This window comes from Culex pipiens, chromosome 2, assembly GCF_016801865.2.
Source record: "Culex pipiens pallens isolate TS chromosome 2, TS_CPP_V2, whole genome shotgun sequence".
NCBI classification, from domain to species: domain Eukaryota; kingdom Metazoa; phylum Arthropoda; class Insecta; order Diptera; family Culicidae; genus Culex; species Culex pipiens.
Genome location: NC_068938.1, coordinates 213212013 through 213237752, shown reverse-complemented (window position 1 = coordinate 213237752; position 25740 = coordinate 213212013). Strand labels below are relative to the sequence as shown.

Sequence of the window (25740 nt, the reverse complement as noted above, 5' to 3'; positions counted from 1 at the left end):
CAGTGATTAAACCGTCAACTGGGGCGAATCAGGAAAACAGTCTGAATAGGGATAAAAGTTTTTAAAGCACTTAAAAGTTTAACATTTTTAAATCGATGTAATTTTTTGTTGATATGTCTGTTCTATCGGAAACCAATTAAAACACCCAAATATTTGAAACAATGATAAATAGCTGTCCCTAAACGCCTCAGATGACGGGTTCAATACATTTTGTAATAGTTTCCTGCTAAAGCGGTATCCAGCTTTTTAAGCGAAAATGGCGTTCGAATGGTGAACGCCCGAAATGTCAAAATCACGCAGTGGTACCAACATTACGAATAAAGTGTGCCATGGCCCATGGCATGACAGCCGCATTTTTTTGTAATGTTGGTGCTACTGCGCGATTTTGACATTTCGGACGTTCAACATTCGAACGCCATCTTCGCTTAAAAACCTGGATACGCATCTCGGAAGGAACCGGTCAAGAAAAAAATCAAATGGGCAGCAGCGGCAGCGCAAGCAAGTCAGAGAGGGTGAAGAAAAGCCCCAATAAATCGCTCCCTCTCCTTTGTTCTGCTGTTCGTAAAGCTGTTTCTAGACCCCTTTCCTTCCGATCTGCATACTAACCTTAAATAAGGCACGTGTTTTCAAAAATTCGTTTGAAAATATACATCAATTTATTACAGCATCCTGACGTCACCTTCTTCACCAACACTATCGCATGTGCACAAGGCCAACTAACAGCAAAGGTATGCTATGTGCCATAATCGCGAGAAACGTCAAAACAACGATGAATGAAAAACATGTTCATTCTGCTTTACTAGCACCGAACATCAGTCATTCAGTCAGTCAGACAAAAAAGTCATTCAAGAACCTTCGACCCATCGGAGCGGTACGACTGAATCTACAATACTCTTTCGAGTGCGTGGGGTGTGTTTACAAAAGTGGGGCCTAGCGACCAACTTGAGGGTATCGGAATGGCCAAAGTTTTCGGGAGTGTACGGTTTAAGTAGCTTTTTGGAGGTTCTTTTTGGGCGTTCTTCAGCGATAGTTGAGGGCAAGGCAGGAAAAGTTGGAATTTAGTGATACCATATGTGAGTGTGGTGTGTGCGGGCGTGTAAACTCGGCGGCCCGATAACGTTGTGTAATATATGTTTAGTAGGCAGTCATCGGCTCTTAATACACAAGGGAGTCGGCTGAGTTTTAATTAAGTCGAACAAAGAACGACGACAGATCGAACGATGGAGGAGGACTCGAAACTGCAACCAGACGCACCGTCATCACCGACAGGTACTCAAGATTTTACGATGCAAATAGTCGCAACACGCAACAGAACAAATCACTTTATACCAAATCACTTTTAGATACCGCAATCCAGATTTCACCAGCGGCCGGCGAAGAAGAGGTAGTAGCTGCTGCCGCTACTAATAGCAATGATAAGAGCAAGGTTGAAGACCCTTCAGCTGACGCTGACAGGCTGTACAAATCGGTGTAAGTACAAAAGAATCATCATCCTGGTGGCAGGGCAGTGTCGACAATTGGGCCGCGATAACGACGAATTTTGTCACCCCGTCAGCGCAGAGTGCAGTTTGTCAATCGATTGTTTGATTGGAATTGGAAGGCGTTTCGGTTCATTGAGTTAGCTCGGCGCTTAAATGTTGCTCATTGAAGCCAGGAACAGCAACATGAAGATGAAGAAGCTAGCGACTGAGTATCGTTCTGAGAAGGTAGGCGTATGAGTTGCCTACAGAATACTACAAAAGCATTGGGATGATTGGTCTTTTGTGAGTCAATCTTACGACATGGTTTCTCTTAGTAGAAACCACATTGGCCATGGTTGTTCTCGTAAGATCAGCTGCTGAGAGAACGTTAGGAATATACTTCCAAAATCCACTAAATTAAAATAAATTTTTGTTTGAGGCGTGACGTACTTTATGGATGAGAACCAACAGAGGTCAAAGTCTATTATTGACCCACCTCTAAACTTTTGTCGCATCCGCTGTTGATACCGACCATGCATTTTTTTCAGCCGTGTGTGTTTCAATTCAAGAAAATCTTGAAAAACTTGATTCAGACTGCATCAATCAAAAATGTTTTTTTACAAGTTGTTTGTACACAGAAAAAAATATTTCTGTAAATTTACATTATTTATCATGTACCAAAAGGTATCATGATAAATGATGTATATTTACATTAGGTTCGTTGGAAATTTACATTAGATTCATTGGAAATTTACATTAGTTTTGAAAATTTACATTAGTTTTCGAATTTACATTACTTTTGGAATTTACATTAGTTCAAATCAACTAATTCTGATTAGCCAATGGGAATGAGAAGCTCGACTTGGATTGCAGTAGGAAAAGGGTGTGGCCTATGTTCTATTTTAAAATGAGTGAAGCGGGCAGCAAAAGGAAATTATGATTTTAAAAAATTGTTTCACAGGTAGGGGACGCTTTCTCGTCGACGGCCAAGTGGAATAACGCTGGACTGGAATCGAACGGACGACGGGTAGAATGTTCGGTGTTACTGCTGCTACCCGCTGCCGACTGAGCCATCTTTGCATTTTATAAACGAGCGGTAAAGCATCAACTTGTTCAAGGCGAGGCTCAGGCAGTGGGCCAGCGAAGTATGAGAGCGATAGAAAGAGAGCCAAATATTACTATTTTAAGTTCGGGTAGTTTTGAAGTCAACGTTTGGCAGAAATACATTGGATATATGATTTACATTGAATAGAAATTTACAGGAAGCCGAACACGGGTAGAAATTCATCAGATTTGAGTTTCCATGCTCAACGTTTCCATTAGATTCATGATTTACATTAGATTTAGATTTACATTAGAGTAATTTCCATGACTTTTTACTCTTTACATTATATTTCAACATTACATTGAGTGAGTTTACATAAGAATCAGTAATTACGTGCTGTGTAAATTTACATATTTTTTTCTGTGTAGAGACATTCAAATCCAGAATCATCATTGCTCCATAAGAGAATGATACCATCTACGATCTTAAATCGAATCAGTGAATCAGTGAAGAGACACAAAGCGCACATTCTAACCGAGCCGAGAGAGGGGGAGATAAAAAAAGAGTATAATATTTAGTAGTGACTGGTGTGGTACACACAAAAATAAAAACAAACAACATCCCGAAATTGTGAATATTGTTCATGAGTGTGAGAACCACGAAGGAACTTATTCAAAAGTATGGTGCTAATGCACTGTAATCGTGAATATATTCCTTCGTAGTTCTCAAATTCATGAACAAAATTCACGATTTTTTTAATTGACTTTTGTCCGTGTAGCCAGGGTTGTCAGGTTGCCAGATAAATCTGGCAATGCCAGATTTTTTGAGTGCCACTTTGAAAAAAATATTCCTTATTTCATCCAGAGCTTATCCCTCTACAACCCAACCCGGCCTTTAGACGGGCTTCGATTTAAAAAATCGCCAAAAATCAATTTTTCAACCAATTATTGATCTTTAAAAAGCATTGGAAAGAAGAACTCTTAAAATTTTAGAAAATTTATGGGTTGGAAGTTTTACTTGTTTTAAGTGACTTTGCCAATGTTTTTTAAAAATGTCGTTTTTTAGGGGTCAACTTTGGCTGTATTTTTTGCTAACATTTCCTATATTTTAAGTAAAAATAAGTATGCAGTAATTTTTCTAGTGTCCCACACTATGCCTCTACGCATTTATTTACAATTTAAATAATTATGGTACCATTTCACAACCGAAAATGTGAAAAACAAGCAAAAAATTGAAAAAGTGGATAAAAAAACATGAAAAAATTAGATAGGCAAAATGTAATGATAGGAGGTGATAGAATGTATGTATGTATGTATGTATGATCCCCATACCCGCAGGCAACTTGGTCCTGGAACACATGTGAGCGCTAGGTGAACAATTCGATCATCTTTTACTCCGTAATCTGTACACCCACGTGCATAAGTTTTTTTGCACGAATTTTAGTGCTACAAATACCGGCGCATATAACAAAATGGTTTCCCTTTTCCCTCCCCAAGCGCCGGAAATTTGTAGCGGGTGTAGGGACACTTTGCATAGACGCCCTTGTTCCCATCACGTCACTGAGGGTATGGAGCGACGAGAAATTAATAAGCATGCCCCCCCAGTCGAACCTTCATTAGAGAAGCAGGCAATCCACAACTCACAGCGAACGACCAAGGGAACACCCTACCGCGTATTTAGTAAAATTGGCGTGGTTGGTCTTAAATGGATTGTATGAATGTTAGAGTGAATGAAAGTATATTTTGCTATTTATATAGGAAAGATCTCACCAAATCGGGAAGCTTCAACTCCGGCATCATCGGTCTTGAATCTGACTTGAATCATCTGGGACTTCTGGCCTTGATTTGCTGGACTATCGGAACCGGAACTGGTACATCAAAACAGCAAACAACCTCCTGGTTGCCGGTTAAATCTTGAGGGGCCTCGAGATGAATGCTACCGATCCTGGCTGATAATCTGGTACATCGGGACTGGAACCACAGGATGTTTGAACCGATGTCAATGTAGAGGTGCTGTTTATCCGCCGTTATTTTCCGCAATGGCCACTTCCTGTTCGTCACGAAGATGCTTCACCGTTATGGTTATCACTGGTCAACTACAGATTTACCGGCGAAATATCCGTATTTCTACTAACTTTTTGTTTTTATGATAGAATAGGCCAAAATACTACCAAAAACAAACATAAATTAAACAAGATAAATGCAAATTAAAATACTAAATAAGAAACAAGAAAAACATAAAACAAGAGAAGTAAAGTTTTTCGTAAAACAAATGTTGCTCAAAATGAACTCCTGAACAAGGGAAACATAAAAATGTTCGAAAAAAAAAATTTGGGCAGTAGAGGGTTAACTAAGAAGTGAAAATCTAGAGTTTTTTTTAAATGGTCCAATAAACCAAATTTTCAATTTTTGCTTTTTGGGTGATTTAAGAATCACCTTGAGTCAGAGGTATTGGTTTATTGGACCTTCTCAAAAAAAAATCTGGAAATACTCCATTTTTGAACAAAATTTTGCTTGTTCCTTTGACAAAAGTGGCTTGTCATTTTTTCCAGATTTATTGCTATTCAGACCTGGTAATCCTGCGTGTAGCCTAAATGTTCAGTTATCATTTGTGCTCGCGAGTGAAGGAGAGGATTTTGAGCAACTGGGTCTCAGTCTTATTTTATTACTATAACGAAATAGTTGTAAATTATGATAAAATTACACGCTTGATCAATTCTCTACGAAATCGGCCGATTTCGGCCATTTTTATTTTTTCTATTTTTTTATTATTTGGTTCAAACTTAATAAGGGCCTTCGCAATAACCCAAGCAGCTGTTTTGTTTCATTGGTTCACGCATACAGGTCTCCATACAATTTTGGCAGCAGTCCATACAAAAATAAAACGTAAATATTCGAAAATCTGCAACTTTTGAAAGAATTTTCTGATCAATTTGGTGTCTTTGGTATAGTTGTAGGTACTGTTGAGGAACATTTTTGAAAAAAATAGGTAGGGGAAATATTCCCATTTTAAGCCTAATAAGCGGTCGTTTTTGAATGATGCTAGATAATCTAGATTGTTCCTTGAAATTCACTAAAACCAAGTACCAACGAGTACCAACTTACTGTGAACATTTCTGTTTATTTTCACTTTTATTTAAAGTTATGCTATTCCTTTTACAAGCATTAAAAAAAAATATTTCAAAGATGCATTCTTATCAGTCGAGTGCATTGGGCCACGCCCATTTTTCTATATTCAGCTTAGTTCTTTTTTTCTTCCAGCGCTCTTTTGGGTCTGCTTAGTGCTGCCAAAATTGATGAAACTTCAATCGAATACTCACGAAAAGTAGCATTTATAGCGAAAGTTTCCTGGCAGCACTTGCTCACTCCAACAGGCGCTGCACCAGCATGTTGGTGGTGTTGGTGACCACTCCTCGCTCGGTTTTCTTCAGCCTTCGATTGGAATGGGTAGTCAAAATTCAAACGTCAAATGACTTGGCGCGTTTGTTTTTTTGATGGTGCTTGCTAATTATTTACATTTTTCGGGATTATTTTTCAAGTGAGTGACTAACTAATGTGCAAAAGAACATGTTGCCGGTATTTGGAAGCAATTTTATATCTTAAGCGCTTTGAAATCGTTAACGCAAGTGAAAAGATATTGATGGCGACTTTCGTTGCATGTTGCCGGTATTTGGAAGCAATTTTATATCTTAAGCGCTTTGAAATCGTTAACGCAAGTGAAAAGATATTGATGGCGTTTTCGTTAACCTCTGATCTTGCGTGTGGATGTGTGTGCCACCAAAACGATGAGAAATGGTCTCGCAAAATAGAAATTATGATCAAAAGTGCATTAAATTTGATCTTTTTGGCCAGTAAATGGCATGAATTTGCGTGCTTACTCGAGGCGGTGCTGTTGCTGGTAAGCCCAAATAGTACTGTTGGAGCTTTAATCGAGCATCAAACTCTCCATATGACGAAGATAGGTGTTTGATTAGAAAACGTATATTTCCCCTACAGAGGATTTCATGTATAAATGTTAGTGGGAGGGGATCCGATTTTATAATTTTCTTGTTTAGTATTTTGATTTCCAATTCACTTATTTAGTTCACATTTGTTTCTACCACGTCGTATTTTTACCTTTTGCCTAGTTTTGCTTTTTTTTAAAACTCAAATAAATTATTCATGAATATTTTTTATAGCGTTGTTTAATTATTTTCATATGATCTCTCGCAGTTTTTTTGTAAACCTTTTTGGCTTTCAAAAATGATTTAAATTTCGTTTTTATTATATAATTTTTTAAATTTTCAATTCCCGTTTCCAAATTTGTCGTGCCCATCTCGCGAGATTATCATTATTCAGAGCATGATAACACAATCCCTTTGCTTCTCCTGGAACTGTCCAGCACAAGTGTCTGTGTTTGCTTTTGGATAGTGCGACGGTGAGCATGTAAACACTTTTGGAAACGAGTTTCCAAGAGACAGAGAGAGAGTGAGGGAACAAGTGCTCGCGAGTCGCGAGTTGGTTGAGCTGAGCGATTGGAGCACAATCTCGGCTCATTTAGCTTAGGCTCAGTCTTCGGTTGATCGTGGTCGCGTCGAGTCGAGTTGAATTTGGCTGGTCTTCGTGTCGTGATCAGTGATTGGAGCGAGCTGAAAAAAGTGGCTTTTATAACTGCGTGTGATTCGGCTCAATCTGATTGGTCAATCATAAAAATAGTGCCAATTATTGAATTCCCCACTGGTTTTTGCGCGAAACTTCCTGGCGCAAAAATACCCTCATCAAAGTGTTTTTTGTTTTGTATGATGTTGCATCGATCAAAGTGAAATGAAACGAAAGTGTGTCTGATGAGGTGCAGTCGAGACAACAACGGCAAAAAGAAATGAATTTCCTACGTGGAAAAGCCGGTTCCCCGAACGGATCTCCGACCGGATCCAACGGCGGCGGCGGCAGCTATCACTATGCACTTCTGGTTGATAACAGCAGGTGAATAATCTTCCGCCACTTGAAACTACTTGAGAAGAGAATTGTCATGAAGTGGAGGACACGTTTTGATCGTACGAAATAGTTGGTCCTCGTGGGTTTGGGTTTGGCAGCTGAAACCTTGTGGCCTTGCCTCGCATGCCTTTCTAATGGTCACCGCCGGCCAAAGAAGGCGTTAGAGTCACGATTTATGGTGGCTTGAAGTGATTCGCAGATCACATTTATTAGGAAGAAACAATCTTACCGGTTTAGGCGGTGGCTTATTAGTTTGGTCTGCAGTTCTTGCGGTTTTCTGAGCTACTAACTGGTTCACCTTGATGTTTTGTGTAAAGTTCAAAACTCGGATCAGAACGCGTGAATCAAAAACAAGAAAGAATCAAGTGACAATTTTATAGGTCAATAACTTTTTTTTAGCTTCTAAACGTGTTGCGAGGTATGTATGTCATCCTTTGTGTTATCAAGGTTCGTAATCTTTATTGCTTTTACTACAGCTCCAAACTCAAAAAGATTTGCAAAAGTAAAGTCACGTTTATGGCCCGTAAAATAAAACAAAACAAACAATCGATTATGGCCCTATATTCAAAGAGCCAGAAAACCTCACTTGATTAATTTGCTCCAATTAATCAGTGCTGGCGGTTATTAAGTGTACAAATAATCATCCAAACTGTGATGTGATTTCATTGATTGATTTTTTATATATTATTGAACAGAGGGCACGGCAAAAAATTAAAGGTGGCTCCATATATATAATAATTAATAAACATAAAAAATAATAATACTTGAATCAATCTTTACACATAGACTCGCTAGCTCGAGAAAAAAGAGGAATTGATTGAGAATAAAAATCTAACAGTTAACTTCATTTATGCCAATGGTCGTATCGCTTGCTTGGGGCGAATCCCAGACCTTTACCCATCACAACTACCAACTCCACGCGACACTTACGCATCCTTGTTGTTTAAATTCGATTAAATTTGATCAAACGGTCAGTTTGATCGAGTTCCACAATAAGGTTGGGAAAAGAGCCTGCGGTTTCGCTAACTTTTTCTAAGTAAGTTTAGCATCAACACTTACCGTGCTCCTAATCCTTATTCCTCTCCCGGTGTATGGTTGAGATGGGAGCGGCTGGCAATGGATGGCTTTCATGGTGCTACATGTCCTGTACTGGTAGAATTGGTTTTAATTCCCTCTAATCAATTCCTAAGCAACCTGGGCTGGACAACTATCACACATACATGACGAAATCCAGAAATCCAGGCTAGACTAACATTTAAAAATGTATCTCAGAATCTATTGATCTGATTTTCAATGCAAAATGTTTTCTTTTCAATTCACACAAGATATTTTCAAGTCAACAAAAACTTTGAACGACTAAAACCATATCTCTATTGTTGTCTAGATTTTAGTCCAGATATTTTTTTTATTAAAAAAAATATATGATAACTAAACATTATATTCATTCATCATAGCTCATTTAACTTGACGAAATTCTCTTAAAACAAGAAGTTTGCCAAATCAAAATTTTACAACCAAGAAAAGTGCCCTAATTTTTTTCTTTTTGTTATCCATAATTTAATTTTTTTTAACCTTAGGCCGTTGCAAATCTTTTTCAAAGGTTTTGCCCCCCCCCTTCCCCCTTCATAATTGGTCTGAAAAATCAGGGGGTAAAAAAATATTTTTCCAAAAAACTTCAAAATTTTCATGAAAATAGTAGTCAATCAACTGAAAACAATCTAAAATGCATTTTTCTGCATTGATAATCACATTTAGCATGTTTGGGCTTGTTTTTTGATTTTTATGAAATTTCAATGTAGGGGAGAGTGGGGAGACTTGATCCCCGGGGACACTTGATCCCAAGCCTGTATCTCGTCAGCATGTGGGTAAAACAATTAGCTTTGTTCTAGAAAGTTGTGCGAAATTAACTATAACTCATTGTAGAAAACACAGAAAAAAATTAAAAAATGTTTAGATTGAGTTACACACACTTTTCTGAAACGAGCTGCAAAAAACTTCCAAGAGATCTTTTTTTCTTTGTTTTGATATGTATAGTAAACACTCAAAAATTATTCAAAAAAATATTTTTCATGCATGAATTGTTTGATAAACTTATCAACTCCAAAACCCTTACGCATTTGATGTTAAATTTATCGTCATACTATTTTTACAATCAATTGTTTAAAAAAGTGAGTTTAGGGAGACTTGATCCCTGCATTTTTACAGTCACTGGAATCTGCCTCATGATTAAATAATTGGGCTGGGTTTTCATACATGGTTTCCTTTAGTATAGTTGTACATAACTTACTGCAGTTTGTACCTTTTTTCAAAAATTTTGTAAACAAAAATTTCCAGCTTTTGTTAACATGCTTAATTTTGGTCGAAAAAATAATATTTTAAGTTTTTAAATATTTTACATACTAAACTTGTTATATTTTGAACACAAATGTACAGGTTTTATGTGAAATTGCTGTAACTTATAGAAAATTAAAAATTTGGATGAATAAGAAACATTTTGCTTAAGATTTCTTCAAAATGTTGAAAAGGGAATCAAGTTACCCCTAACATTTTTAAAACGCTTGGCATGATTCGAAGAGTTAATCTGATGAAATACCCTCATTAGCCAAACATAGATGAATGTTTAAGCTTTCAACTCATGCAAAAAGTTTATAGTTTTGTGAGAAATTGACAGAGTTATGTGCGATACAAAAAAAGGGGATCAAGTCTCCCCACTCTCCCCTAAAGCACAGCAAAAAAAAAAATCGCAAAAAAATAAAAATTTTGTCAATACTTAGATATTTTGGAAACTAATGATGGCAAAACAACTGGACAGGTATATAATGCATTTTTAAAAACTTTTTTCATAAAAATGTTGAAACCATGGCTCGTAATTTCAATGTTTATACTTACTGGTAATTTACTGGTAATTTTGTGTAAATTCTATTTTCATAGAAAGTTTTAAGTTTTATTTTTCAAGCTGTTTGCCCTGACTAACACATTTTCTAATAGTTAGGGTTATTCTTTCTGAAATTAATCTGCAATCAATCAATATAAATTTATGTTTAATAGAAGGTCTGTTTTTTCAGCTATGCTTAGATTGATTTAAGGACAAAATAGTAAATCCCCAATTTGCTAAATTTCTCATTTTACAGCAAAAAATCCGATGGTAAAATCGCATGCAAATGCATGCAAGTACAATTTTTGTAAACACAAAACAGTTGCAACCGTCGAGATTCCAACCCAGCACTATCAGTATGGACTGTCGCATTAGCTCGCTCGGCCAGCAGACCGATGAAGTGTGGAAAGGCAAAACGCATATATGTGAGCTTGACATTTGACAGGTTTGCCATACTGATGAGTGTAGTGTAATATTACATAGAATTTCTATAAAATAATGCAAAAACTTTTTTACTATTTTTTTGCTGTTCAGAATATGTATTTTTGACGATCAATTAACAACATTTTTTGAGAGGTAATATAAGCCAAAATCAATTAAGATGGCGGTGGCTACTAAAGTAGAAAAATCGGGAGAATTCGCAGAAATCCATGAAAAATTGGGAAAAGTCAGGAATTTGCATTTTTTTTTTGTCAAAAAGTCGAGAATCCATGAAATATTTTTTTGACAAATATTTTATAACTTTTGAAGAAAATTTTCAAGTTAAGATTCTTTTCATTTTTTTTTAAGTTCGTAAAAAATAAGGTAACAGTAAACTTTAAAAAAAAATCAAAGCTTTTGAAAACCTAATTTTAAATTATAGCCTTATTCAATTCAGGGGTGCTCAAAGTTTTTGGAGGATGGGCCAAATTTGAAGCTCAAATGAGCTTGCGGGCCAAATTTATAATGTAAGATATTTAAAAAATAGTTTATTTCAATTTAAGAAACTAGAAAATAAATTTTTCAGCTGAAGTTTAAAAAAAATATTTTTTCTGCATTTCCGTTAATTAAAACAAAATAAAATAATGTAATAATATATAGAAAACACAAAATTAAAATGTTGAATTTATTATTTTAAATATTTCAAAGAATTGTTTTTTACTGAAGGTACTTGTGTTTTCAATATAAAAATTAAAGTATTTTTATATTTCGAAAATGGTGACAAATATTCTGCATAATTCATGTTACAGCGTAATTTTATCTTTAAATTAAGTAAACAATTCAAGAAATGTTCACTGCACGACAAATATGTTTAACACTCAAACGCTCGGGTAGTCATTTGACCCCTATTTTTTTTCTTAGAAATCCCATAACTTTTGATAGAATTGACCAATTTTGATGCTTTCGGTTGCAAAAGATCCAGATTTGTCTATATTTTGAACTGCCAGATGGGGGAAAAATGTGGTCCATTTTTACCGGAGATATTCCGGATTCTGTTGGGGTACCTCGGCCCTCCTATATGGGTATTTGGCCAATATAATAAAAACTTTTCAACAGAAAAATTTCGGAAATGATGCAAAACTACAAGGCATCATCCTAATACATCATCCTGCAAAAATAATTGACATGGTTAAGTCCTACGGGGCAGCAGAGCCGGTTCCAGTTGGGCAACAATTGACATCAGCTCAGTGAACCGTTTCCGGATAGAACCTGTTCCGGTGCCCGAAGGTCTTCAGCATGTCATGTATCTATGCAGGATGATGTTTTAGGATGATTCCTTGAAGTTTTGCATCATTTTCGATTTTATTCTGTTGAAAAGTTTTTATTATATTGGCCAAATATCCATTTAGGAGGGCCGAGGTACCCCAACAGAATCCGGAATATCTCCGGTAAAAATGGACCACATTTGTCCTCCGTCTGACAGTTGAAAATATAGACAAATCTGGATCTTTTGCACCCGGAAGCATCCAAATTGGTCAAATCTATCAAAAGTTATGAGATTTTTAAGAAAAAAAATAGGGGTCAAATGACTACCCGAGCGTTTGAGTGTTAAAGCAAGTTTCTCTTCAATAATGTTGCAATTAATAGAGGGGAACTGCATAAATTATCATTTAACTGGATGTTATAGAGAAAACAAATATTTTAAAATATTCATAACTCAACAAATCATAGACAAAAAAAACTAAAAATTAAAAAAAATGTCGCGAATTCCTAGATTTTTTTTTGCTTGTTTATTAGAAGCTTTTAAAATGAACCTTCAGTGTTTTGTTTTTTTAATTCAAAAATTCGGCTGGGAAATGTAATATAAAAATTACCGTCTTATTGAATTATCATATATGAGTAAAAATTCATATCAATTCAGTTAAGAAACTAAAAATTGATATCGTTTTCAGTTGATTGCACTTCTTATTTCCTTTTTAGGCTTACAAAAAATCTTGTTATGATGCGACAAAAAAATTATAAATGTCTTCAGCAAATCTTCAGCGTTTTTTTTTTATAATTTTCTAAACATGGAGATTTGAAAATTGAAATCTGTATTAACCTATTTGCAACGAATTTTTGTTTAAAAAAATAACTTCAGATCTACAGTTCTGGCATGTAATTTTCCTTCATTTATTTCCCTTAACCCCGACAAAGATCGATTTCCTGATAAGAGCTGCATCGAATAACGAATCAACAAACCAACTGCTGGTGAAAAACAACACGCACAGACGAGACAGACAAACATTCACGAGTCGGTTGTATCGTGTATCTCCCGTAAACCCCAAGTTCAATATAGCAAAAGCTTGTCCAGACATCCAACCCTTGAACGATTTAACCACAAGCTCCACAACAACTTGCTCACTTCCAAAGCATGGCATTGGCATGTGCCATGTTCATTCGGTTTCAGGTTGTAGTATTTGTTGCGCTTGTATTTGTGAGGTTGAGTCGCTAGTACACATTTATGAATGAATTTAGTAACATTCTTTAAATTAACGTTTAAGTTAATTTTGACTGATGTTTTTGATTGATTGATTTTTTGACTTTTTTGTTTTATTAGGCTATTTCAAAACCTTTTCTCCAAAGTGTATAATACTACTCAGACAACGCCGCCACAAGTGTATTGAACGCGCCAAGCTTGCGGACATTTCTTTCTCCTACAAAATAGCTGCAACTCACACAATACGCTCCACCAACACAGCCGAAATAGTAAAGCCAAGTGTGTGGAAGGCAGCTTTGCGTTGCGCGCGTATGCAGGCCCGAAACCAGTTATTCGCAATCGCCAGGTCCGCGCGGAACTCTCGCGTAGTGCGGCTCGTACTCGAGTTCAGTTCCAGTGAATGTCTCCGTACTGTTGTTGAGCTGAATCAAGCTTGGAAGGCCGATCCAGTTCGGAACGGCCTGTTCGACCTTGCATCACTATTGGTGGTGTGAAGAATCAAGAGAATTCACACATGTGACCTCATCTGCGTCCGAGCTCTCAACAGTTCACGAAGTTCTGCTCTCAACAACCTCAAGTGTTTCAAAGACCCTGGGAAGACCTAGATTCGTGAATGCTGGAAGTGTTGAGCAACTCCACCGCCAACTCCGAAGTCGTGCGAATTTACCGTGACGTTGTGACGTAGTCTAGAGGTGGTGCACTCTTAAGCTCTAGCGGTTCAAGCGAAGTTGGATGTGGAGGAAAATGAAAGCTGCAGCTTGGAAGGAGTTGTAACATGTCGTTCAAGTCGCGGACTCCATCGTAGAAACAACAGCTGCTGCAGGAGACAACGAAACTAGTTACGAAATGTGGAGCAATTTTAGGTAAAAACGATCAAGCTAACCCTACCACACGTTTTAAGCGTTGACTTAAAATAAGCCACTTAAAATCAAGCTTTCTCTCGTTTTGGACACATCGCTATGCCCTGCGAAGCTGTGTGCAGACCAGTTTGGTTCATGGTTTGTTGACGTTGTTGTTGTTGTGGCAAACGTAACGATTTTGGTCGATATGGCTTTAGCCCAGGAATAAAATCGTGATTTGCACACCAATTAGGGGAAATATACCCATTTTAATCACACTAAGCCGTTCGACCAATTCTCATCACTTTTGCCGTTTTCGCTATTAAACCAACATTTTCAGATGTATCAACAATGAAGAGTTGCTTGCTCACTTTTATTTGAGCTATTTATTACTTAGGAACAGTCAAAAACACTTTATTTAAGCTGTAATTCATGATCAAAGTGCTGATAGGCCGATAATAGAAATAGGCTGAGAAAGGGTATAGTTCCCCTAGTCGGTTTTTTTTTGTTGCGATTTGTTCTAAGTAAACGAGGAAGCTTGGGACAAAGTGATTCATGCGTGAAGGTTCTGCTTAAAGTGGAGGGAACTTAGCACGCGAAGGCGCGAGCAGCCAAGATAAGATAAAATTAGCGGAATCAAAACACGTTTTTGTTTGCAGGTAAATTTGAAATCGAATTTGAATTTCAAAAATATAAACTTTGAATTTTGAACACAGTTTATTTTTTGGGGGTGACTATGGGTCAAAAAACGATACACCTCTCGTAATTACTTAATAACAAAAACAATTTAAATAACATCGAAAATCTTCCAACGTAGATTTGTTCTTAGATAGTTTACTAACATTTTCCCAAAATATTGTGGATTTTGATGAACACTACCTTAAATGCCAATAGTTTGAAAATTGACCCAATCTCACCCCTTAGAGGGGGTGACATTGGGTCAAATGAAACTAAAATGATGCTCAAATACAACGATATGGTAAAAACAAGTCATCCAACAGTGTTTCTTGTTCGAGGGAATCGTATTGACATGCTACAATGTTTGAACTGGAGATTTTCAAACATTTGGGTAGTTTTTGAGCAATCCCAACAAAAATTTTAGAAAAAGGATTTTTCAAGAGGTCATTTTTGGCCAAAAACGTACCTCAATTTTAGACTGCTGTCAAAATAACAGGATTTGCTCTAGGAACGAGATTTTTTCAGTGAAGTCATCTTAAGATGTCCCCTACAAAACCCTTTTAACAGAATTCAGTTTAATTGAGAAGAAACTGAGAAATGGTGAAATCCTTAAAAAATCACTTTGACCCAATCTCACCCCCACCTACGGTACTAAAAAACTAGTCAAACAAAATAAACCAATTCATTTAAAAAATCCGATCTTCCAATAAACAAAACACAAAATAGTAGTTTATGCAACAAGTTGCAACACAAAGATATTTTTTCAGCACGGGTCGTACAACGAAGTTTACCGAGTTGGGTAAATACGACGGGTGCCGAAAAAATCAATTTTCGCAACGTGTTGAATTATTATTATTATTTTTTTTTGCAATTCCAGCAAACACACTTTTAATTTGTTTTTTTTTTATGAATACACTTTGGCGTCAAGTTAAAATAAAAATCCAAACAAACAGGTAAACTTTTTGAAACAAGTACTAATAATTTTAATTTTTTAGCACTGTTATTTTTAGCGATGCCAGGAAACTTAAATAATTTCTTAACGGAATCGCGAAAAAATATTTTGTCTTATATTGGGTCTTTGATCTCAAATATGACCCCAAAAATGTTTGTTTTTGTGATTTCGAAATTTTTAACTTTCTAAACAAATTAAAAAAATGATTCCTTTTTTAATTTGCAATCAAGGTTACAATTTACAGTCGATGTTGCGATTATTCGAAGGTTTGTTTGGAACTTCAAATAATCGAATCACGAATTTTTTTTTTCGCTTTTTTTTATTTTCGTACTTTTAACAAATAAAAATTTTGTGAACCCATTTTAGTCAAATTTAAGTGGTTGATTGCCTATTAAATTTAAAATGCATTTTTTCAATATTTCATCACCGCCATTTTTGCCGCCATCTTGGATTTAAAAATTCTAAATCACTTTAGAGTAGTTTTAAAAAGGACTGTATAATGTTATTGTGGTTCGATAATAATAGTAATAATAAGGCCGTTGCAAATTCAATTTCAAGTTTTTGTCTCCACTCTAGTTGTGTTAAGAAATCAAAGGGAAAACAAAATACTCCCGCAAATTAAAATTAAAAAAAAAATAAATCGGTGAAAAACTATTTCTAAAACACCGTGAAACTTTTTTTGTATTTCTTGTGAAACAGTCCACTTTAATGTTTTAATAAATGTTAATTTTTTTTTTACCAAAAATCGGAAAAAAATATCATACATTTATGGATTGTTTTCACCATTTACAATAATGTTTTTAGCATTATACTTTTTATATCAACATTTTTTTTAAATTTGCATTGACATTCAAATGAAAACATTTTCAAAAAATAAAAATAAAACACCTTTATTTTCGAAAATGAAATTTTCTTTCCAATATAGGTATCGAACGAGGCGAGATTTTGTATAAATTTCACTACATAAAAGTTTTAGTTTGAAATACTAAAATTTTTGCAAATTACCAAAATTTGCTGAAATTACGCAATTGTTGATTAGCAAACGATGTGAAAATTAGCCCGGAAGCTCAACGAGCTATTACGCTGACGTTTGTACAAACAAATTCAGGCAAACCAGCAAAGCAGGCAAACTGTCAAAAGTGCGAGTTTGTTTGTCGTAGTGTAATAGCTCCTTCACTGTTTAGATTGTAAAATATGTACTTAAATTTTCAAAACCGTATTTTTCGAAACTATTCAAATACTCTACACAGCAAAAAATAAAGTAAATTTGGAAGATTTAATTTTGGAAGGTTGAATATTACCTCTTTTATGATGTAATTTTACCTCAATTTAGACTGAAAAAGTGACATTACACCAGAAAAGTGGTAAAATTACACATTTCCAGAAGTAAAATTACACCTTTTTTCTGACATAAAAGATGTACCCCTTCCCAGATGTAATGTTACCATCATTTTTTTTTTCTGTGTAGTCGATTGTTCACGCCCCATACAAAATAGTTATTTTTTATTTGGATTGAAATACCCGTAAAATTGTCCCCGTGGTTTCTGGTTGATTTAGAAAGAAAAATAATAAAAATATAAAAATAATAAATAATTGCTATTTTTTTTCAAGAATATTCAAATAAACATTATAAAGCTTTGATGTCATTATTGAAGAAAATTAAAAATAAAAAGTAATTGCTTTTAATTAAAAATTAAAATTATATTAAATGTAATGAGTCATGAATTTGAAAAAAACAGGCTATACAAAAAAAACTTTTTATTTAGTTGCCAATTCCTTATTTGAAAACTCAGAATATACTTTGAAAAATACAGTGTTCAAAAAAACTTTATTCGAATCAACTCCAGCTCAAATCTGCTCAGCGCTCAAATACTCCAACTCAACGTTTCCCACCACAGCAACGTACCGCAGCGCTTCCCACGGCTGCCGGTGGGTAAAGTCCGCGTGATGGCTTCCGTTGATCCAGATTCCAAACGCGTTCGGCTTAACCGTAATTTCCACCTCAAAGTTCGCCTCGGTTTCGATCGCGCAGCCCAGCTGCCGTTCCTCCGGACCCCAGCCGTAACCGCCCTCATACGCATTGCACACAATTTCCTCGCAGCCCGGCCGGACACTGATGTGCAGCGGAGTGTCCTCGTCGTCGCTGGGTCCCTCGATCACGTTCTGCAGGTTGACGTCGAACCTGTTGGCGGTAATAACGGGTAAAGCTCAAGGATTACAAGTACAAGCTTTGAGCTGGGAATCCCGCTCAGTTCAGAGAATATTGATTTCTTAGAAGTAGTGAATATCATCTACGACTTCTAGGAATCAAGATTCGATTTTATTAGTTTCATCAGATTAAGTTTAACTTAAATTACTAAAATTGCATGTAGCTTACCTCTCATCGTTCAATTTTCCACGAATAATAATCTTCCAGTTCAAACCCCATCCTTCCGGAAGACATTCGATGAAGGACGGAAGCTACAGGATAGAACAAGGGATAGAAGAATTCCATATATCATTTCACAAGTCAACTTCTATAAAGATACAACTTACCGAATTGGATGCCTCAACGCGAACCATATCCGCCTTCTTTGAACGTCTATCGCAAACTAACGCGAACCGCGGGAGATGTATCTGGGAATCGTGTTTGTTCATGTTCCTGTAGAGTTCTACAGTACTAACATACAATACATTCTATCACCTACACAACTAACGGTCCTTTTGTCAATAAACTAATCATACTAACGTAATCGGATAAGTGTATAGTGCAATGAGTGCATCTTACTCACACTTTCGAGTACATGTGCGTCATGCGTATGGTTAGTAGTGTATAATTGAAACAGGAATATCTCCTCTCTCGGGAAATTCCCGGTCAAAATAGTTTGTATCATTTCAAAGTGGGCAAAAATTTGTTAATCGATAAAACATATTAATCCCCGAGCAGACGGAAATAACATGGGAATAACGTTTTTTGATATTAGAAAACACTAGGTCAATAACATTTTATGTTATTTATAACAGGATTTGTTATTCGTCGTTATGATTTTTTTGTTATTGGATTGTTATTGTAATAACAGACTAATAAAATTTTTAGTTATTCTTCGAACAAATCTTTGTTATTATTTTTTGTTATTTTAACAACTAATCCGATCATCCCAATAACAGTTGGAGTTATTCTTCCATAACAAAAAACGTTATTTCAAAGTTGTTTTGGCTTTCAACCAATATCAGACCAATAACAAATTTTGTTATGATAACATAAACTGTTATTGAATTCTTATGCAAAAATGGATTTTTCAAGAAGAATCCATAAAACTTTCTGTTATTTTAACAATATTTGTTATTGAAATGGCATGAATTTAGTTATTACCGTCTGTTCGGGTTGTTTTTTAATTTCCAGATCTTGAATCTGTCTTAAATATTTAATTTATTAAATTGGATTATTTTGAACTCGACGCTGTCGCACGTCGCTTTTTGACGTTCCGAGAAAACGCGTTTTAATGTTTGACCTTGAATAAACAAAAACGGGATGTAAACAATAACAAACACCTGCAGTTTTGTTTAATTTGGTTGCCGGAGTTCCGAGTTATGGTTACAAATGTTTACGGTAGTCGGGCATGTACGTGTGTCAAACGCGTTCTGACCTGAAATCCCTTGCCCTTTATCGCACTTACATAAATTTTCAGGTTGTGTCAAGATAGCACTACGAAACGCTGGGGAACAGCATCTAATTCCAGCGTGCCTCTAATGTTGCCATATCAGCACTTTGACGTTCAATTACAGCTCACTAAAAGCGTTTTCAACTGAAATCGAGTGACAAATTGCTTTATGGGAAGTGAACAAACAAGTTTCTATAAACAGTTTTAAAATAAGTTGTTTAAATAGTGAAAATCAGCTTATTGGATAGAGTTAGGAGCGAATGTCAAACTAAAAAGTGACCCCGTTCGTTGGACAACAGTTGGTGTCAAACCATCGGGGTTTGAGTGTAGTGCTGATATATTACCTTTCTTTTACTAAACAATGGAATCCAGAAGGGAAACGGTCACCAGTTTTTACTAATTCATGTAATATCGCCTCTTTTGAGTTAAACTAATCAATTTCTCGATAAAGATTTAGTATCGCCCTATATCTCCCTACACCTTATCAACCGGCTATCCTATACCACATCAAGCCCCTGTCCAGCCATCCCAAGCCCAGATTGGACAATTCAAACACTCTGGTGGACTGGCCTGGGCCGGTCAAGATAACGAACCGTCCTCCTTTTTATTGCCATCGAAGCTTACATTCTTATCAAATTAAAAACCGTCGAAATCGTGCAATTCACTCAGTATCAGTCGTGCTACCGGCGCGGTTTGTGCGTTTCGTTCCTCGTGCCTGATCTGAGCTCGTTTTTTTTGGCGGTTTTAATCAAAAGAACAACCAAGAAAGTGATTTAGGAACACCACTTTGCGGAAGAGAATGAATCCTCGCGTGGACGATTACGTCGTCCCGTCAGTCGACGACGATACCGTTCGACTGCTAAGGTGATAACAGGAGATCGCAACAAAGTTTCGGCTTTCTCTCGAAATTTGTTCAATTTTCGGCTGAAACGCTCTTATCTCTTCCTGTACGACGCGTGCGTTGCTCTACATATTCTGCTTCTGGCAGACAATATTCATACCTTGTGGGGTTGTCGTTATCGGTTGTTGAATGCTAGATTAGACACGTTTGGAGTGGATGCCAGTCCTTACGGGCATACCTCGAGGAATACGTGACCTTATGTGACACCGTCGATAGACGATACAAATACCGTAAACGGCACAATATCGAGCAGTTGGTTGATGTTTACTCTCTTGCAGGGAAAACATGGACGACTACGGCGAATCGACGGGTCTGCTGGAGCAGCAGGTGGCGTCGGTTCGGTTGCCGATCATCGGCATGACGTGCCAGTCGTGCGTGAAGAACATCGAGGGGAACATCAGCGGGAAGCTGGGAATCATCAAGATCAGCGTGATCTTGGCGGAGAACGCCGGCTACGTGGACTACGACCCGACGCTGACCGATCCGGTGCAGATTGCGGCCGATATTGACGATATGGGGTTCGAGTGTACGTACAGTGACGAGCGGAGTTCCGGCTTTCAGGAGGCTCGAATCAGCATAGAAGGTATGACGTGCCAATCGTGCGTGCGAAACATCGAAGGAAATATCAAAGACAAAGCCGGGATCGTGTCGATCAAGGTTCTGCTGGATCAAAAGCTGGGAATTGTGGAGTACGATTCTAGGGTGACGAATCCGGAGCAGATTGCGGAACAGATAGACGACATGGGATTTGAGGCGAAGGTGGCCACTGCCAGCGAAAGCGCGAACCAGAAGACTGACAGAGACCAGAGTCCGGCCAAAGGCCGATCAGCCCGTTCGGAGAAGTTGATCTCAATCGACGAGGGTGGCCTCACTGCTCCGAACGGGAACGGCAAGCAGGTCCAGCTGAAGGACGCCTACAAGCGTTGCTTCCTGCACGTACAAGGGATGACGTGCGCCAGCTGCGTAATGGCGATCGAGAAGCACTGCAAGAAGATCTACGGTGTAGAGTCCATTCTGATTGCACTGCTTGCGGCGAAAGCCGAGGTCAAGTACGACGATGCGTTGACGGGACCAGCAGATATTGCCAAATCCATCACCGATCTCGGCTTTCCGACAGAGGTAATCGACGAACCCGGAACGGGGGAAGCCGAGGTTGAGATCGAAATCCTCGGCATGACGTGCGGCTCGTGCGTAAACAAAATCGAGCAGACAGTGCTGAAACTTCCAGGCGTTCTCAAAGCTTCCGTAGCGCTCACAATAAAACGGGGACGATTTACGTTCAACAACGAAAAGACTGGCGCTCGGACGATATGCGAAGCGATACAAGCGCTCGGCTTCCAGGCAACCGTACTGAACAACAAGGACAAGATGGCGCACAGCTACCTCGAGCACAAGGAAGAGATCCGGAAGTGGCGCAACGCGTTCCTCATTTCGCTCGCCTTCGGAGGTCCCTGCATGATCGCCATGATCTACTTCATGGTCCTGATGGAAACTCACAGCCACGAGGAGATGTGCTGCGTCCTGCCGGGCTTGTCCATGGAGAACCTGATCATGTTCGTGCTCTCCACCCCGGTTCAATTCTTCGGCGGCTGGCACTTTTACATCCAGGCGTATCGAGCGGTCAAACACGGCGCCAGCAACATGGACGTACTGATCACGATGGCCACCACCGTCAGCTACATCTACTCCGTTGGCGTCCTGATCCCGGCGATGGTCATGGGCATGAAAACCTCCCCATTGACCTTCTTCGACACACCGCCAATGCTTTTCATCTTCATCTCCCTCGGACGCTGGCTGGAACACATCGCGAAGGGAAAGACCTCGGAAGCGCTGTCCAAGCTGCTCTCGCTGAAGGCTACCGACGCCGTGCTGGTAACGCTGGGTGATGATTACGAAGTACTCTCCGAGAAGATCATCCCGGTGGATCTGGTTCAGCGAGGAGATGTCCTGAAGGTCGTGCCAGGCAGTAAGGTCCCCGTTGATGGAAAGGTCCTGTGTGGCAACTCAACTTGCGACGAGAGTCTCATCACCGGCGAATCGATGCCGGTTCCAAAGAAAAAGAACTCTGTCGTTATCGGTGGCTCCATCAACCAGAACGGTCTACTTCTGGTGTCGGCAACGCACACCGGAGAGAATACCACCCTCGCACAAATCGTTAAGCTCGTCGAAGAAGCTCAAACGTCGAAGGCACCAATTCAGCAGCTTGCGGACAAGATCGCCGGCTACTTTGTACCGTTCGTGCTGGCCGTATCGGCCGTCACTCTGATCGGTTGGACTATCAGCGGGTACATCGACATCAACCACATTCCGATGTCGGATGCTGCCAAGGAAGGTCTGAACAGAGAGGAAATCATCTTCAGCTACGCTTTTCGCTGTGCGCTGAGTGTTCTGGCGATCGCGTGTCCTTGCGCGTTGGGTCTCGCAACGCCAACCGCCGTCATGGTCTCAACCGGGGTTGGGGCTCTGCACGGAATCCTGGTGAAGGGAGCTGGACCGCTGGAAAACGCCCACAAAGTGAAGACGATCGTGTTCGACAAGACGGGCACGATCACGTACGGAATGCCCATGACTTCGCGGGTCTGCATGTTTGTGAAGCCGCAGATTTGTTCGCTGGGGCGTGCGCTCAGCATAATCGGGTCGGCGGAGGTCAACAGTGAGCATCCGATCGCGACGGCAGTGGTGAAGTTTGTGAAGGAAGCGCTCGAGGTGGATGCGTTTGCCAAGTGCGGCAACTTTATGGCCGTTCCAGGGTGTGGGATCCGGTGTGTGATTTCCAACGTTGAAGGGATCTTGAGAGAGGGCATGCGCTCGGAGAAGATTAAGAACCACCAGAACTCGTACAAAAATGACTCCAACGCCATCAGTTTCATGAACGGAGCGGTCGTTGAGGAGCTCATTCCGCAGCTTAGTCCTTCACAGAAGAACACGATCGAGTTGCAGCAGCTGCTGCAGCTGGAATCCAGCGACGCTGAAAACGAAAACATCGAAGGATTTTCGCAGGTCAACGAGTACAACGTGCTGATCGGTAACCGGGAGTGGATGAACCGGAATGCCATCATCGTTCCACCGGAGATAAACATCAAGATGACCGAGGAGGAACAGATGGGAAATACCGCGATTCTGTGTGCCATCAACAGCCAGCTGGTTTGCATGGTTTCCGTGTCCGATATGGTCAAACCGGAAGCTCATCTTGCGGTTTATACGCTGAAGAAGATGGGCATTGAGGTGATCCTGCTAACCGGTGACAACAAGAACACCGCCGGGAACATTGCCCGCCAGGTGGGCATCAACCGGGTGTTTGCCGAGGTGCTTCCGTCGCACAAGGTCGCCAAGATCCAGCGGATACAGGAGCACGGGATGCGGGTGGCAATGGTCGGCGATGGCGTGAACGACAGTCCCGCGCTGGCCCAGGCCGACGTCGGGATATCGATTGCGTCCGGAACGGACGTGGCTGCCGAAGCGGCGGATGTCGTGTTAATGAGGGTGAGTTGGTCGAATATTCGTGTGTAGGAAAAATTCTCAACATTTCTATTTCAGAACGACCTGCTGGACGTGGTCGCCTGTCTGGATCTGTCGCGCAAGACCGTCCGGAAGATCCATCTCAACTTCCTGTTTGCCAGCATGTACAACCTGCTGGGAATCCCGCTGGCGGCGGGAATTTTCACGCCGTTTGGATTCATCTTGCAGGTTAGTTTTTGCTGATCATAAACCTCCCAACCGCCCACTGAACTCGTGTCCGTTTCCGTCGTGTGGAGTAGCTGTCACCGTACACGCTTATGGAAGAACAACGCTCTTTTGGGTTATCACTACACGGTTAAATTAACTTGTATTTAAAGTTTGATAACAATTTACTCGCCGAACAACGATTTCATTTTACCACAGTTGTCATTTATACACTGACGAGGGGTCCTTAAAACCGTTTTAAACTCAACTCATTGTTCTATTCCCCAACAGCCCTGGATGGCCTCCGCGGCGATGGCCCTCAGCTCGGTGTCCGTGGTGTGTTCCTCGCTGCTGCTGAAGCTGTACAAAAAGCCCACAAAGGCGGCCCTCCAAACGCCCGAGTACATGGCATTGATTGAGGCCGGTGCGTTGCTCGACCCGGAAACCGTGTCCGTGCACCGCGGTCTGGACGATATTCCGCGGCCCAACTTTGGCCGCTCCACCAGTTCCACGTTGGCCAAGTATGACGCGCCCTTGGGCGTTACTTTTCGGTAGAAAGTTCGGCAAGCTTTTTGGGTAGAGTAGCGCAAGCAATGTTGGTGTGCGTGGGTGTGTTGATTCGCTTCTAGGTTAGGTTATGCTTTTTTTCTGTAGTTGCTTGAACTAAAGTGTATTCATTTGCACAGCACTGTATGATTTTCGTTTACTTTTTTTTCAGTTTCCTCAGAGCACCCCCTTTGAATACATAAAATACTACCAGTGACTAACTCGCAAGATCCGGAATGTTCCGGAAGGGAGCACACCACCTGTTACTAATCAAGCACTAATGAGTTAAGATCGATAAGTTAAAATATGAGTTTTTCGAAAGTTCCTGAAAGTATTCAGTTAGTCGCGATTTTGTGTTCAGTAGTGACTTAACTTTTAGGTTATAAGGATCATAACTACTCCACTACGCAACCAATAACAAATCAACTTACTGTTAATAGTCGATGTTTTAAGCTAGTCAAAAATAAAACTATCATTTGCACACTTTAACCTATTGCACATATTTTACTTTATAAGCACAAACTTATGTTAAGCAAGTAAGCATGGTTGTTTGGTGTTTCCAAAGGTACAAATTCCGTCATTTTAAGTTTCTTTCCCTAATAATTTCTTCCAAACATTCAGACTGTTTGGCGCCACCAGCAAGGTCAGCACCGAGGATCGGCTGCTCGCTTCGGCGGCCATGATCGACGAGGACGAGCTGAGCGTGGGCTTCAGCAAGCCGATCAACGCCAGCGCGGGCGACATCTACCGGGACGCCACCGAAATGCAGCGGTTGTAGCCGGCCAAAGATCGCGTCTTCATCGCCGATGGGAGGGGATCGGGTGCGACCTAGATACAGACCTCTTTCGTTTACTTACATATTGAAATCGTGACCATCCACGCAGAAGAGGCAGTTTTGTTTATTGTTTTTAATTTTCATTGCGATTTTCGTTCATTTTCGTTAGATGTTTGCCCGGTATTTTCCCGACTTTTGACGCGGGGAATCAGCCATGGTGCTGGGCAAACGATAAATAGTAAACATTTTCATTACTCACTTTATTATCTTCTATAGATCAGTGATTTTGTGATATGTAACGCATTAATTATTTACAAGTGTTTTTTGTATGATTTTGAAGAGTTTTTATAGTTTAACGATTCGGATTTTTCGTACTTATATCGCATAGGGCACAAATCCAACCAGTTAGTAACGAACCAGAAGATTGTTTGTTGTAAACGTGTACATAAACAGTGCAAGTGTTTTGCAGAGAATAATATTTGTATTAAAATTA

The 25740-nt window shown here is 39.2% G+C and overlaps 2 protein-coding genes across 7 annotated transcripts; one reads left to right on the top strand and one right to left on the bottom strand.

The window, feature by feature from the left end:
* Positions 1–840: 840 nt before the first annotated feature.
* Positions 841–25740, top strand: LOC120416819 (copper-transporting ATPase 1). Of its 6 annotated transcripts, none has more exons than XM_039578702.2 (6): positions 841–1269; positions 1344–1470; positions 20542–23746; positions 23801–23950; positions 24218–24447; positions 25094–25740. In XM_039578702.2, exons 1-6 carry the CDS (start codon positions 1221–1223, stop codon positions 25248–25250), a joined length of 3918 nt encoding a protein of 1305 aa, XP_039434636.1. In that variant the 5' UTR covers positions 841–1220; the 3' UTR covers positions 25251–25740. The 6 variants fall into 6 exon arrangements, with proteins under 6 accessions (XP_039434636.1, XP_052563421.1, XP_039434639.1 ...); XM_052707461.1 differs by having other exon boundaries at positions 24218–24502; positions 25094–25219; XM_039578705.2 differs by lacking the exon at positions 25094–25740 and adding an exon at positions 24645–24996.
* LOC120416820 (32 kDa beta-galactoside-binding lectin lec-3-like) lies at positions 17465–18393 on the bottom strand. The gene is made up of 3 exons (XM_039578707.2): positions 18257–18393; positions 18099–18181; positions 17465–17903 (listed from the first exon to the last, which is right to left on the bottom strand). Exons 1-3 carry the CDS (start codon positions 18356–18358, stop codon positions 17570–17572), a joined length of 519 nt encoding a protein of 172 aa, XP_039434641.1. The 5' UTR covers positions 18359–18393; the 3' UTR covers positions 17465–17569.

Coding starts and splice junctions, on each gene's coding strand:
- LOC120416820 (XM_039578707.2), bottom strand. CDS start 18,358: ATGAACAAACACGATTCCCAGATACATCTCCCGCGGTTCGCGTTAGTT. Junction 18,182..18,256: donor GCGTTGAGGCATCCAATTCG/GTAAGTTGTATC, acceptor TCTATCCTGTAG/CTTCCGTCCTTCATCGAATG. Junction 17,904..18,098: donor GGAAAATTGAACGATGAGAG/GTAAGCTACATG, acceptor TACCGCCAACAG/GTTCGACGTCAACCTGCAGA.
- LOC120416819 (XM_039578702.2), top strand. CDS start 1,221: ATGGAGGAGGACTCGAAACTGCAACCAGACGCACCGTCATCACCGACA. Junction 1,270..1,343: donor CGCACCGTCATCACCGACAG/GTACTCAAGATT, acceptor AATCACTTTTAG/ATACCGCAATCCAGATTTCA. Junction 23,747..23,800: donor CGGATGTCGTGTTAATGAGG/GTGAGTTGGTCG, acceptor TTTCTATTTCAG/AACGACCTGCTGGACGTGGT.